Raw genomic sequence first — 16529 nt, 5'->3', positions numbered from 1 at the left:
TGCTTCTCCCCCCATGCCCCACACACTGCCTAAAAGAATTTAAAATGGAAGGGCCTGTTCTAGGAAGGAGCTAATACCATAAGATAACTGTGGTGTAATGTGAAACATGTCTCTCAGGTCACATTGTCTGTCGCTGGCCCATTTACATTTCCATCTCCATGTAAATTGCCTTCCACCCCCTTGAAGTCCCAAAACACTACCCCCAACATCCTCCTTTGTCTTTAGCTGAAGATGGTATTTAAGATGAGAGCGCCACCATTTTGACAAGTTGTTCAGTTTTGCTGAGTGTCTCTCATGTAGACATGTTATAAAGCTTTGTTTGATTTTCTCCTGTTATTCTGTCTCACATGAATTTAATTCGTAGCCCAGCCAGAAGGACCCAGAGGGTAGAGGATGTGTCTTCCTTCCCTACACCTTCATAGGGGAATCCTTTGTTTGAATCTAGGAAAATATCTATTATTCACATCTATCCATCTCAAGTGATATCCATATCAAGTGTTTAAATTATAGAAGCTTAATGTGACTGCCAATAGAATCATGTAGTCATCTTTCTGATATCCATTATATTTCCTGACTAATATCTCATCAGTTGATAAATCTCTTCATACTATCATCTGTTTTCCACTTCTTGACTTAGAAATAAGGTACATGAACTCAATTTTATTTAACACAGTTCTTCATCTTCCATCTCTCAAGTTTTGTGTAAGTCATTTAACTTCAAGACAGCTACATCTACTAGTAACATTTTTGACCTTTATATGGCCATAAATAAATGACAAGTCTTAAGCATATGGGTACAACGTAGACATCATTGAGAATGAAAAGAATTATCTGCATGATTTATGCATCTTCTTATGAGTTATTAATTGTAAGCTTAACTTATAAAGCTCAAGTGGAACTTAGGAATTTTGATGTGACATACAAATCAGAATTGTGTCATTTTGCCAACTTATAAATTTTATAAAGTGACAAACACCAATAAACTATCTAATTAAATATCATCCCTGTCAGATATGATGCCCTACCCTACAAGAAATTAGAACACCTCAAATTCATGTTCTTGTTCTTTGTATTTAATTCATTTTTATCTCTCTCAATTATGGCAAATTAATTGCCTACAATAAAAAATACATTACTTAGAAGGGTTTTTTTTTTTTTTTTAATGTGGATACATAAACTCAGAGTCAGGTGTCAAGTAAATAAAACATTCACTCAACCAACCAGATGTTTGGCTAGATGAAGACTCAGAAATTCAAAGACAACATCAATGATCAAAGCTGGCAGGAAGCTAAAGGAAATTTTTGAAGTCAATGCTTTCCCACTTTGAAGGGGAGAGTCACTCTGACACTTCAGGAGCCTGTCCTCACTGAGAATGCTGGCCAAACGTTTCCACATTCTGACATTGGCAAGAGAAAAAGGGAAAGTGGATGTAGGGGTGTTTCACAAGTTATGTGAAATCTAATTCTAAATATCGACAATTTAAAAAATATTAATATTTGCTAGCCAATCACAGCAACTTTACGACCTCTGATCTAAATGATTCCTACATAGACTTTGTCATGTTTTTTTTTGTGCAGACCATTCTTTTTGGATTGAATTAATTGGTAGCTTTTGGAACCATGTAGTCATGGCCTTAATAAACCGATTGGGAAAATATCAAGAGAAATAAAACAAAAAACATTTTTTTGAGCTATGAAGATCACAAGTTATGTAGGATAAAATACAGTTTCAAAACTACATGGCAAACAATACTATCATGGGAATTTGTATTCGACTTGCAATGTCAATAAAGAAAGAAAAGTTAAGTTTTGTATAAGGTAATAAGCATATTCAGAATGAGGGAGACTTCTCAAAAGTTCTTGGGCTCAACTGAGATAAACCACTTCATTGGCAACTTATGGTTTGAGAGATAATTTGGTATATTTTTCTTATTGACTCAGATATTAAGATCATGACAGTTACACAATAGAGATTACCACATAATAACCAAGTTTAAAATGATGATCAAGAATGAAATGTTCATATTTTGATGGAATATACTCAATAGGAATAGAGAAGGGGTGGGGACTAGAGTTACAGCAATATGAAAGAGAAGCAGGAACTCATAACAAACATTATTCACATTTTAAGTTGAGCACACAGCCAGGTGAAGCAGACTCATGAAAGTAGGCGTGCTCAAGCTGAAACCTGCATCTCCCCCGGACCCCTGCCATGGCCTCCGCATTGCGTTTCTCGCTTTTCCACCCACCCCTCCCTTTGTCAATCCTCTGCATCGCAGTGATTTGTCTTTTGTTTAAAATCCTTCAATTAATTCACACGGCACCTGGAAAAACATCTGAATGTGTCACAACTCAAACCCTGGTCTGAATCCTGCACACCTCTCAGACCTTGCTCTTCCCAGCACTCTACCTATCTTCCTCTCTGTTCTGTGAACATGCCAAGCTTCTCTCCACCTAGAACACTCTTCTCTTGTACTTTCCATCCACGGCTCCTTCCCGTTCTTCACATCTCAGCCTCAGCACCACCACCACCCTGTGGGGTCTGCAGCCCACCACCACTGTCTAGACATCACCTTAATCATTTCCTTCAGAGTAGGTGCCAATAGTGCTGTTATAGCCTTGTCATGTCTTCATCATCCCTGCCTGAAGCTTTAGCCTCTTAAACGTATCTTTTTGCCTCCAGCCTCCCTCTTTTCACCAAACCTGTTTCCTGGCTCCAGAAAAGTCCATAATCTACACTGTATTAGATGAAGCTGTTAAAAATGTGTGTACAACTAACGCAATTCTCACTGCTGTGGACTGAACACTTGTGTTCCCGAAAAACTCATATGTTGAATCTTAACCCCCAAGGTGATGGTGTTAGGAGGTGGGGCCTTTGGGAGATTATTAGGCCATGAGGGTGGAGCCCTCAGGAATGGGATTAGTGTCCTTATGAAGGAGACACAAGAGAGCTCCCAGCCCCTTCCACCATGTATCATTACAGTTAGAGGGCATCCTCTACTAATCAGAAAATCTGCCCTCACCAGACACCAAACCTGCCAGCACCTTAATCTTGGACTTCCAGCCTCCAGAAGTGTGAGAAATAAATTTCTGCTGTTTCTAAGACATTCAGTCTACAGTATTTCATTGGAGCAGCCCCAATGGACTGAGATATGCTCCATAAAAACCTTTAGTATTTTCTTATTGCCCTCCTGGATTCATGATAACTTTGCTATAGGCACCTTTGGCTTCTGGTGAAGTCTATAAACCTTCTGGAACTAATATTTTAAATGCATAAAATAAAATTTACAATATTACAAAGAAAATCAATCATATTAAAATATATTTATGACAGTGTAATGCAAGCCAAATTTGTGGCATAGGATTATATGTGTTATGTCACTAAACAACAGGTAGCACGTCTAATCATTAATGTAACTTCAAAATACTGCATAATATTTTGAGATATCTGCAATAAATGTAATAAAATATGGAATTATCTGTGATTTGGTGATGAAGTGCAGGTAATGCTAATATTACATCAGCATCACTAGAGGTTAAGAGAAAAAATATGGAATGCCATATTTTTACATTTATATTTTATAATATATGTATATATTTATATATATACAATATACATATAAACTTTTTTACAATTCAAGTCATGGATCCCTTGAATCCTAGAACCCTTGGTCTAGAGAATAAAATTCAAAGTCTTGACTTGGGATTCAAGTTATTTTATAGTCAAATGTCATCACTCCATCGACTTAGCTCCAATGGGTCTCTCGCCTCTGGTGTGGGTATTTCCTCCACCAACCACAGGGAGTGTTTCCCACACAGGCCTCAGGGTCCTTTTCACACAGAACATCCTCAGCGAAAATGTGCTGTGTGCCTGCGATGCCACAGAACGTGATTCCCTCAAACGTCCACAAATACCTCAGTTCTAGGAAGTCTCATGTTGGATTTTAATGTGGTTGTCAAAGCTCTAGTTTTCCTGCTAAATTATGACATTGTTTACTGCCAAACCATGTCTTATTTTAATTCCTAACTCTTAGCCAGAAACTGAGTTCTTGTGCTGGCCTAATAAATGAGTAGCCTTCAAAAAAATACACTGCAGGGGCCGGCCTGGTGGTGTAGTGGTTAAGTTTGCATGCTCCGCTTCAGGCGGCCTGGGGTTTGGAGGTTCGGATCCCGGGTGTGGACCTACACACCACTCATGAAAGCCATGGTCCTATATACAAAATAGAGGAGGACTGATACAGATTTTAGCTCAGGCTTAATCTTCCTCAAGCAAAAGGAGGAAGACTGGCAACAGACATCAGCTCAAGGCCAATCTTCCTCATCAAAACAAACAAACAAACAAAAATACAACTAAACAGGTTTAGATCACAGAGAATTTAATAAGTTATGAGAAACCATAATGATGGGATATTCGAATATTGCAATGATTAAATACTGATCTATACCCTGAATCTAAGCTGATTTGATGCTAAACTGTCATGTATATTTGTTTGAACTGATCAGACCTCGATAGCTATTTGAGAAATGTAAAATTTTAGCAAATAATGGAAGAATCAATCCTGTGTATACATATTATAAACCCAGCATGGCAAAACAAACAAAAGGAGATATTGAGATTCCATAGTATAATTAAAAGACAGCAACCAAAAATAATGTTTTTTTTCTGTTTTGAGACATACTTCATATTCGAACTTTGATTATCAAGATTTTGTTTTTCCACATCTAAAATTCTATAGTTGCATGTATACATATTTTAAATGAATTGGGAATCTTTCCTTTGGAAATATTCAAAATACCTGAAATTGATTTTAAATTGAATCCACAAGTCTGAAACGTTACAGAATTCTTCATCAATAGATAATTTCTACTCTGAGAGAATTCAAATGTGAACTTTGCCAGTGAGGGTGAGGCAGAAAGCCCAAGTGTGATTGTAGACTGATGGTTTATATACTATTGCAGCATGCTACAGACCAGGACTCACGCTCCCCTTTGTCCTTAAGAATTGAGCCTTAATGTTCTTTGGGAAAGGAATGTGCCCGAATTGAAAAAAAATTACATTTTTGTTTCAGCCCATGGTGGTTAGAGAGCAGATTTCTACCAATGAAATGTGAGCAATAGTCATGTGGATGGATCTCCCAGTAGTCACTCCCCAGGAAGCTCTCTCCTTCCCCCCTTTCTTCTCTGAATGTGGACCTGACATTGGAGGTGCAACAGCCCTCCTTGGACCACATGGTAACAAGAGGAAAAGGCAAAAAGAGTCACAGAATCATTGGCCTTCACATCATCCGGCCAGTATCCAATGCTGGCAAAAGTCACCCCTGAACTTCTGATGATGATTGACATTTACGAGCAAGAGAGCCTGGCCAAGCTTCCTCCTGACTTTGGGCTCCTGACCTCCCTTTTCTTAGAAAACTTATTTTAGAAAACTTGTCACTGTAAATCTTTTCTCTGCCCCTTTGGGGTGTATGCAAACCTTTCTAAAAGCCTCTGCCAGTTTTAAAACCCAGGATGTCCTTCTCAAGGACCTCGGAGTCACTCCTCTGAAATGCAGTCATTCGGGACAATGGTGCTCCCTTCTGAGTCTCTGTGGGAGGGGAGGAGCCTTTCTTCAATGGCCTCCAAGCCGTAACACTGCCTCCTGTCCCGGAGATGAGGGAAGGTTGACTTTGGCTTTGGGCAAACTGCCCAAACCAAGTCACCTCCACTCCCTTTGGAAGTAATGGCCTTGAACACAGGCAGCTTTCCATTAATTAAACCTGTTCTACATCACAATCTTAGAACCACCACCTACCCAGCTGAAGCCACACCCTCTCCCTGGTAACTAATACCCACCAATCAAAACCTGTCTCACCAGTGTTTCTGCATGCCAGCCTATTCTCCCTAACCTCTTAAATTTTGCCCCAAATTCTGAATCAGGGAGACAGATCTGAGGACACATGCCCTCTGTCTCACTGCAGATCAATCTCGCAGAATAAAGCTGATTTCTTTTCCAAAAGGCTGATGCTGCAATTAATTGGCTTATTTATGTGCATTGGGCCAGAGAATCCCATCTGTGTGTGGTAAGATAATCAACAGAACTTTTCTTTAAAACAAACAAACCAAGGCAGGCTAAAGAAGAAAAAGTGGATATAATGGGAGAAAAATGGGATTTCATGGGATTTCATCAGAATGAAAAGAAATTCAGTTAAGTCAAGGAAGCACCAAAACAGGTATTGGAAGCAAGAAAAAGTCCCAGGAGAGCTGTGTGTCTTAATCGGTGTGATTCACAACGTTGTTTACTTTCACCTCGAATTTCATCTTGAAGAAAAATTACGCTAATGTAATAGTTGACCCTGGTTATTGCAGAAATATGTCTTGGATGCTTGTATAACAATTTGAGACTTACTTGACTTTTTTTCTTATTTTATTTGTTTTTTGATGGTTGGCTAATCACTTTAAAGCTGAATCTGTAAACTTTTGGGTTTTAAGTGAACACAGGTACTCTGATGGATAGAAATAAGATCAGAAGAGAAGCTCCAAGAAGGTTGCTGCTATCATCAATCATCACAGAACTTCCCTTTTTAATTAAAAGAAAGATGAATCTTTATTTAGTAAAACATTTGTAGAAAAAGGTAAAATTTCCGACCAGCCTGTGAGTTTTTCCCAATTCTTAAGAATGCCTGACTTTGCATTTTCTCTACTGTTTCCTCTTGGAGTTTGCTTTCTTCCAAGTTTCTCAGTGTTTTGTTTGTTTATTTTTCCATGCTTAATATCTTCCTTTGTGACCCTGGGTGGAGAATCAAGAGGAGTCATGCACACAGGAGAAGCTTTGTTATCAGTGAACCTGTGCTGGCTGTGTGGAAATTAATCAAAGAAACGTTAACTCAGCTGGGGTCAGGAAGGCCTGCAGGGGGAGCTCTCACGCCGTATCACACATCCTCAACTACACCAAACAGGAAGAGATCTGCACCTGCATCTTCAGAGGAAGTACAGCTACTTCACTTCCGAAGGAAGTGGGGGCCTGGAATTGGCCACCCCAAGATATGTCTCTTTGGCATGAGGATTATTTGGGGCTTATTGCTTTTAATAAACTGCAGACAGGAAAGCAACTGAGGGGTGGAACTTGCTTGCCCTTTGTTAGGAGACATTTACATTGTAAAGGAAATCTCCATCTGTAAAGGTGGCTCCCTCTCTGTACCAGGAAGACAAGGGGGATGACCTTATCTCTAGAAACTCTTAATCAATGCCAAAGGCAAGGACTTAAATCTGGATTTGTTTATTGTACTTGTGTGGTAATCTCCAAAGATCGACTCCCCCTCCACCCTCAACATCCTCCATTGTCTTTAGCTGGATCTGATATTTAAGGTGGGGGTTTCAGCCATTTTGGCGAGTTGCTCAACTTGCCTGAGCCTCTCCCATGTATACACGTTATAAAGTTTTGTTTAATTTTCTCCTGCTATTCTGTCTCATGTGAATTTAATTCGTTCTCTGGCCAGATGAACCCAGAGAGGGTACAGGAAATGTCTTCCTCCCCTACAGAAGATTTCTCTCCCTACCCGGCAACAGCCCAGCCAATGAGAAGCCATCGCTGCCCTGAACTGTTACTCTCCCCCAATAGACTTTCCTTAAGAGGAGCTCCTTTGGACTCCCCCTTTTTCCCTATAAAGGCAGCTCCCCTCCTTTGTTTGTTGGATTTTCCTATGGTTTGCCATAACAGGAACATCTGGAATTGCAATTCTTTTGAATATTCTCCAATAAACTCATTTTGATATGAAATAACAGGCAAATTTGCTTTTTAAGTTGACAACTGCAAGGCCTAGGGGTTCTGTGTTGATATCTCAAGGAATTCCTATGACAGTTAAGTGAAGGTTGCCTAAGCCCTGTAATCCTAGACAGCAGGGGAGGTGAGGCAATCCTCCCCTCTCACACACACTCTTTTGTGCTCCAGGAAATGTCTTAACGCAAAGAAACACGCCACCCCCCCCCCCCGACACACACAAACACCCATGACTTAGATAACACTCAAGGTGCCCCTCGGTTTACTTATGACCAGGCCAGACAAAACCCTCCAAATTCCCATGCTTTGCTTTATAATGGTTGCTGAATTGTTTTTATCCCCATTCATCAACCGGAACAAATGCTTGTTAACGAAATTTTAGTTAAGCTTTTCTCCTTCTCTCAGGCCCCCAAACTTTGGCCTATCATCAGCCTGAGCCAGCAGACAGCCCCTCCTCCACAGCAGGCTGTGCTCAGAGAAAGATCTTCTCTGATCCATCACCCCATCATGGCTTCTCTTGTTCATCCCACACCCACAAACTCAGTTCCTTCCAGCCTTGCTTACTCCTCTCTATAAAGGAAAATCCTTTTTCCTAATCCTTGAAACACTGAGCTTGTGGTTAAAGTGCTGTTCTCTCTATTGCAATAGACCTTTCCCCTCTCTTGCAGTAAAAATCCCTCCCAGTAGAGTCTCTTCTTACTAAGTCTGGCTTTGTTTTGCAATTGACACCAGCTACAGGAGCTAGTAGGAGTCATCGGAGTTGGTGGCTTGGCCCCAGGGGGAGTGAGAAGTCCCTCTGAACAGAAGCGGATAATCATAAGGAGTTGGAGCAGGCAGAACGTCTGCCTGGGAGGGTAAACACACTAAGGTACCAGGATTGAAAGGCCTTCTGGAGGAGAATACACACATGGCTGGGCTTTAAGGCTGCTATGGGGTAGGGTGGGGGGACACAGCTTGGAGGCTGTAGGAGGCAGGATGGGGTGCAGAGTGAACACAGGCAGATGGAAGAACCAGGTGAGAGTTTGCAGAATGAGAGAGGCAGCAGCATCTACCACAGGCTCATAGCACAGATGCTGGTCTCTTTCTACCCCTCCATGGACGGACCATTGGTTTCCTCACTGGTGAGAGACAGGAGAAACCGTTGTTTGGACCCAATCAGCCTATTGAGTCCTTATATGACTCTTTGAAAGTGCTAAATCCACATTAGCTCAATAAACATTGGGGAGAGCTTCTGACTTTCAGAGGTCAGGAAATTCGGTAGTTCCTGAACAATTATACTTGTACCTGCAAGAAGCAAGAGGGCCACAGCTGGCGTCTGGATGGCGTATGACGCTAGGCAAAATCTGATATCTAATTCTCAAGGCATGTGCTAGAAGTATTTATGGGAAACATTTGACTCACAGATTCTTGGAAAAGTTATTTTAGCAGCTGCACAACTTGAGATAAGTAAGTGGATCTGTCAGATACCATGTCTACACACCCGAAGTTGTTATCTGACTTTTTCCCACAGCCATTGTCTGCAGCCCATGGATGGCAGACTGGTTTTGCAAACTATGAGAGGAAATTGGGCTTTTTAAATTCACCCCATTGGGTTTAAATGTTTTGTATATTAGTGTGACTAAAACATTCAACATAAAGTCCAAAATCTCACCATTTCTCTTCGTTTATTAGAAATGTAGTAGTTAGCTAATAATGATTACTTTGGAGCCAAATAGATTCGATTCTAGATCACTGCTGCACACACAGCTACACAAATTTCCAGAATTTGTTTAAGCTCTCTGAGCCTCAGTTTTCTAAAATGTAAAATGCGGATATTTTACACTCAGAATTTATGTGAAAAACAGGAAGCATAGACCGTGGCACTGGGTGAATGCTCAATAAATAACAGTTATTATTATCATCATTATTTTTAATACAGCAAAATAAGGACTAGCTCTCAGATCAACTCACAGTACATTTACAAGAACGAATGAGGAAGCAAATATGAGAACACTAATCAAAGTCTCCTGCATCATGGAGATATAATACATCAGCATACAAATATTTCATTTATACAGAGTTTTAATCCAATTATGTGGCAGAACCATTGTATGTTTACTATTTTGTTGTTCCAGAGCCACTTCTCACAGGAAACTGCTCTTCTGCCTCTCAACCATGCCCTTTGATGAAGTCCACTCATCACATTTTCTGACCCATGAGACCCCAGCTGAGCTAAATACAGTACTCATCCACCTGGTCTCCGTGAAGAGAGATCCATCTACCTGGTCTTCATGACCAGATACCCATCCACCTGGTCTCCATGAGTAGAGACCCATCCACCTGGTCTCCATGAGTAGAATTGAGGGTCACATCACCTATGCTGACCCATTAAGACTGTGTTCTCAAAATATTTAGAAATTGTTCCAAGGACAGAGGGATTTTGTCCTTGCTCGCTATGCTATGGTTACACTACGGCCATGTCCCCATCTGTATTTGAACAGAAAAAGCTGCCAGAGTAAAACAGAACAGGAACAGAGAGAACACTAGAGTGCTAGGTGCTAGTTGTGCCTCAGTCAAAACTGCCACTTCGGCATTAGGATTATTTTGAACCGAAGGCCATTAAGAAGGAGCAGATATGAGAAAGTCTCTCTGCCCTCCCTCTATTTGTCTAAAAGCAGGACACAAATTTACAGTGGTGTCTCCTGCCCTCTCTACCTGGAACCACAAAGGTTAATCCCAGGATTCAACTCTAGGCTCTTATTAGTGGAGAAGGTACAACCTAAATCTGCATAACCAACCTTACCCTTGTTTACCTTGGTTTTCCTGGTAATGTCTCCTAACTGTCCTTGCTACACCTTTCTTTCTTTTGTCTTTACCTGAAGATGGTATTTAAGCCAGAGTTCTAAGCCACCTTTGGGAGTTACTCACTTGTCTCTGGGTATCTCCCATGTATACAGGAGGTATATGTGTTAATAAACTTCTGTTTGTTTTTCTCTTGCTAATCTTCAATTTCTTACAGGGGTCTCAGTCAGAAGGATAGAGGAAAATTATATTTCCTCCTTTACATTCTCTACCTTTTTAATTAGATCTAGTTACTAATTAATGGGACTCAACTTGTCTATGGAACCCAGTTCAATCCACAAATTTGATCATCTCTGTATTTTCACTATTATGCTTATTACTAACTGCTTGAACATATCTATACAACACAAAATGAACAATCACCTAATTTTGATCCTTTAGTTTCCTACCTTTGGGATTTGTGGTGAGACTGGAAGAGATAGAATGAAAAGAAGAGAAAAACGGTACTGGTGCAAACATTTTAGTATGAGTAGCTACAGCCCAAGTACATCCAGGGCCATTTGCACACACTGTAGGATATCCAGTGCCTGTGACAATCACTTGGGTTTCCTGATAGGCACTAAAAATCCCATTATCTTTGCTAAACTATACTTGTTTGGCTTTCAGGCACAATCCCATAAAGAAGCCTACTACAAAACCAAACATTACCAAAATGGGACACATGGTATTCTTATCTAGCCTGGGGAATCAGAGAATGCCTCCGTTAGGATCCTACAGATAGACGAGCCCTAAATGATTAACTGAAGGAGAGTCGTGGGGGAGATAGAGAACACGTGAGGTTGAGATTACTACACCAGCGAAAGCAGAGAGGTAGAAAGGATCATGGCTCCTGGGAAGTACTTTAGTAGAAGGGCAAACGGCTGAAGTGCAGAGAGAGACAATAGGGTGGAGAAAGAGAAGGCTAGGGATTAAGCTTCTTATAGATTTTGAACCGTATTCTAAGTATATAGTGAGGGGTTTCATATTATGCCACCTCAAAATATGCCTCTTTGACATATGGATTATTTTGACCTAAAGGCCATTTTGAACCAGCAGAAGCAAAGAAAGCACTAAAAACATGGCATGTGTTTTTCTTTTGTAAAGGAAATGTACATCTATAAGAAGAATTTCCAGTTGTAGAGATGTAAGTTTTTCCTGCACCAGGAAGAGGAGGACTTCTAATAGCTCCTCTCAATGGAGAAAGCACAGGACTTAAATCCACATAACAAACCTTATTAAAAGGCCCTTCTTTACCATACTTTTCCTGGTCATCTTCCCAGAGCTTGCCTCCCCTTCCTAGAAGCCCCAAACCCCTTTTCCTTTGTTTTATCCTTCGATTGCACATAAACCCAAGTTCTAACCACCCCTTTGAGTTACTCATGTCTGGGCATTCCCATGTGTATGTGCAATGCACGTGTTAATAAACTTCTGTTTGTTTTCCTCTTGCTCATCTGTATTTGGCTTAGTCTCATTTAGGGCCCCAGCTGGAGAACCTAAGATAAGTAGAGGAAAAGATTTTTTCCTCCCTGACAATAAGAAAGTGTGGAAAAGGCTTTATTCAAGAAAGAGACATTTCAGTTTGCTTTTTGGAAAGAAGAGAGAAGTAGGAAGAATCCATATGCTAAGACATTTAAGATTCTGACAATTTTCTAGGAAAAAGATGAGGGTGGTGAGGACCAGGAGTGGTGATGGAGATGGAGGAGATGAGCAGGATTTCAGAGATACTGCAGGGCTGGGGAAAGGATTTGATCATTGAGTTAATACTGGGAGGAGGGAGAGAGGAGAGTCACAAGTCACATTAGTTTTACAGCTCAAGAAACTGGATAAAATGTACACTAGTTACTTAGTACGATGGGGAAGGTTGGAAGATGAACATACCTGGGAAGGAAACTTGTGAGCTCAGTTTTGGACACAGGGTTCGAGTGCCCACGTGATGCCCAGGGGGGATGTGCAGGGGTGAGACAGACACTGACTTCTTGGACTCTCAGCACTTGCATTGGTGATACGAACAGAAGAGCTATGATTAATCACTACTGCCACGGTCTTTGGATCCAGGAGTGTTGATGACGCTAAGGGAAAGTGAACAACGAAAATATAGGGGGACTCCAATGGAGCAGTATACCTAAAATTGTCGGTTAGAAGAGGACAAAGAAGCAAAGAAGATAAGGAAGTAGCCATTGAGATAGCAGAATAATGGAGACCATGTTATCCTGAAGCCAAGGGGAAAGGGTGCTGAGCCAGAAGTGATAAGGGCGTGAGTTCTACCAAGAACCTTGAGAAATGGAGCATACCCAGAGGATTCAGTACCAGGAAGAACTCCTGACATGGAAGATCATGTCAACAGAATGGTTGGTTAAATGGTCCATTAAAAAATTGGAATGGTAAAAGCTAGATAAGAACGGGTAAGAGAAGTGAGGAAGAGGTGTAGAAACTGAGAAAGTGGGCATAGACAATTCCTCTAAAAACATTCTCAGAAAGTGGAAGCTGAAGGAAGATAGGAGTCAAAAGTATGTAAAAAATCCTATGTAAATAGATGTGTATGTGTGAGAGAGAGAGGTGGATTTGAGTATATTTGAAATGCTATTGGGGAAGATCTAAGAGAGATGTAGCAGCTGAAAATGCAATAAAGAGAAAATAATTCCTACTTTAATGGCTCTGAAAGAGTAGAAAGAACTATATTTAGAGCTTGGAGGGCAGGATGGATTGGGTTTAAGTAGGAGGAGCCTTCTTTTCCATTTGAAAAGGAGAAAAAGCAGAAAAGTGTGGGCGGATCTGCACGCAGATTCCTTGTGGGAAGCTACTTCCTCTCTGACATCTTTCTCTGTGTGTAGGTGGGTGTGCCTCTCAAGTAGGAGGTGATGCTAATTGCGAGGGGGAGGCGGAGATGGAGATGGGAAACAGTGTGTGAATAAATGCTGGCGATGTCTCCCATTATATTCTGCACCAGTCCAGACTTTGTTTCCCTCTCTTCTTTCCTTCTAACCAGATTCCTATCTTAACAAACTCAAATTCTGGAAATCTAAATATATATTTTATATTCTAAGTAACAACGTCTAAAAGTTTAACACAAAATATCATTCTTTCTTGGTAATAACATATTGAAGCTCTATTTTCAAGCACAATCTATGAAATTAAGGAAAGTCGTTTAGCCATATTAAAAAAAAGAAAAAGCCCTAAAAAAACTTTTGACATTTTCAACTTCACTTGATTTAACAATATTCAAGAAAAGGCCACCTAAATTATTTGGCATGAAATGAAAATTTTGAACTTTTTCATACGTCAAAAATGCTCTGATAATGGTTAATTCAAACTTTTCTTAGAGTCTCATATTGGGATGGTTTAAAAAACGATAAAGTTCATTCACTGAATTTTTTGTTCTGGCATAATTGGAACACAGCTTGAATAGTAGAGATAGCCATTATTTTGAGCTCAGATAAGGCTTGAGTCCATGAAAGACTCTCCCAGACCCACTTCCATTATAAATCGACTCCCTATACTATAGTCCTGGAGAGAAAAGACCCACAAGTGGCTAAGAGGACACTGACAGATGAGGAGGCTATATGAGGAGCAGGCTGGTGGCCTAGAAGGTATGTGATGATGGCCGGAGGAGAGAGGGAGAGAAGGGAGTGTGGGTGAAGCTGCAATGACAGCAGAGCCGGTCATATCTTTGCGTCTAGGTCCTCACTTTTGTGTACAAAAGTGCACAAACAGCAAGAACAGGAACAGCAGTGGCTCCGCTACCCATCAGAAAACAGAATTCCATTACAAATGATTCCAGTTGTACAAGTTTTTAACCAATTAGGGACACTTACATTTCAATAAAATTTAAACATAAGAAGCATATCTAGGTATTTTTTGTTTTTTTTCTTTTTGATTCCTTACCTTGGTAAGCGAGTTTAAATCCTTGCCGGTTTTGGGAATGGTCGCTGTAGAAGTGGACGAGGGTTTCATGGGTTGTGCTCAACAACGCCGAGGGCAGGTCGGTGCCACTAAACTGCCCAATCATAGGGCTGGTGGGGTAAGGTCCGTTTTGAATTTCAAGGTAGTCGTGATTAGCTTCGGTAGAAAAATTCAGAAATTGAATATGCGCACCTATGAAGAAATATGCAAAAGTCATGAAAGTTAATGTCAAAATTCATAAAATCAATGTTTATTAAAAGTGGTTAAAATTTTATGAGTCTCCCCAAGCAGTCTCTCTCTAGTATGCAGAATGGCATCATCATAGTGGAGGAGAAAACACACTTTGGATTACAACAGACTCTGGTTCAATTTTACCTCTGCCACCAACAAAGGTCCATGTAATTAATGTTCCTGAGTCAACTTATTCATGAAATATGAATATTACCAGCACTGCATCACAGAGATACACAGGCATAATTCTTTGAATGGTGACTTATATTCATACATATGGCAATGATTTTGTCCAGCTGCTATTATAATTATTACTACCAGAAGCACAAGTTGTAATTGTGCGTCGTCATCTATAAGTTAATTTATGGCCTCATCAAGAAAGAAGGCAAAGTAGATCTAAAAAAATGCAACAAACTTTAAAAGTGGCCTTTTACATGGATGGTTATACCATTGCAAAAGAAATTTATTAGTTTAGCAAGTGATTGTTTCAATTGTGTTATGCATACAAAGCAAGTTATTGATGTTTGCAGGAAATCCCATCCAATGAATCCCATGATAACACTCACAGTTCAGTCTAAGAGCCTGGCACAGTTTAACACACCAAAAGACTGTCCAAATGACCAACATTGCAAGTAACATTGATCTGTGTACCAGATAAACCATAGCTGATTATTTAGAAGAAAATCAAAATTAAAACAATTTAGAGTTATTTACTATGGAATTGTGGTATTTTAAAGAAATCATTTGACTACTATGTCTGAAATATTTTAATTCATTTAAATAGTTTATTTAGAACTCTAAAGACATTAGGTTTTACATAAGTACATGAACTTAAGTTGGATTGCAAAGCCTAAACTAAGAATACCACAATAGCTATTGCAGATTATTCTCCCAACATAGGAGAAAAGCTTTACTTTGCATTATTCTTCTCCTGTTCTTGATAGATAAGAATAGCTTTGTTTTTACTTTTCATCTAATACATTTGACACATGTTCCCCAGCTTTGGAAAACCAAAGATAATGCTTACATGAGATACCCTACTTAAGCGTAAAGACACAGAAAATTTAAAGCAAACATATCTACTTAGGTATCAAAGGAAAGTGCAGCTATCAAAACCCAGAAATCAGTGAAAAAGGAAGAAAAGCTCAAGTAAAGAGCAGTAGGGAAGGGGCTGGCCCCGTGGCCGAGTGATTAAGTTCGCGCGCTCTGCTGCAGGCGGCCCAGTGTTTCGTTGGTTTGAATCCTGGGGGCGGACATGGCACTGCTCATCAGACCATGCTGAGGCAGCGTCCCACATGCCACAACTAGAAGAACCCACAACGAAGAATACACAACTATGTACCGGGGGGCGTTGGGGAGAAAGAGGAAAAAATAAAATCTTTAAAAAAAAAAAAAAAAAAAGAGCGGTAGGGAAGAAAAACCTAAAGATACTCAATAAAATGTAAAGTCATCCAAGAAAAAGCTTCATCAATTACAAAGAAGACCTTGTGTGGAGGAAGGAAAGAGGAAATCATGTCCCTTTCTGGTTGGGCATAGTGTAAGGCCAATTATCACACTTGGGGTGCATGAACTTTACCCACTAACCTTCTCATCAGAAATACCCAGCAAGGTAGTCATTATTATTATAATTTCTCAGATGACCAAACTAAGGCTCAGAAACGTTAGGTGTTATGTCCAGTGCAACATAGGAAGAGGCAGTTAGATTTACACCCAACTCTGATTGACAAAGCCCTCACTTTTTCTGGTTTAGCATGCAAATGTGCTAGACAAGCGCTAACCATCTCATGATGTGAAACATATTCCAATTCTTCTTGGAGAAAATC

The 16529-nt window shown here is 40.1% G+C and overlaps 1 protein-coding gene across 2 annotated transcripts in view; it reads right to left on the bottom strand.

Moving 5' to 3' along the window:
- Window positions 1-16529, bottom strand: part of CSMD1 (CUB and Sushi multiple domains 1) — a 1835848-nt gene that overhangs the window by 164320 nt on the left and 1654999 nt on the right. For both annotated transcript variants that reach the window (XM_044760557.2, XM_070499942.1), the window contains one exon: window positions 14458-14667. In XM_044760557.2, the coding sequence (XP_044616492.1) occupies window positions 14458-14667 (210 nt within the window). The remainder of the gene's footprint in view (window positions 1-14457; window positions 14668-16529) is intronic.

The sequence above is a fragment of the Equus asinus genome, chromosome 27 (assembly GCF_041296235.1).
Source record: "Equus asinus isolate D_3611 breed Donkey chromosome 27, EquAss-T2T_v2, whole genome shotgun sequence".
Classification (NCBI taxonomy): Eukaryota; Metazoa; Chordata; class Mammalia; order Perissodactyla; family Equidae; genus Equus; species Equus asinus.
Note: the sequence above shows the minus strand (reverse complement) of the source record. Positions and strands in the feature narration are given on the sequence as shown.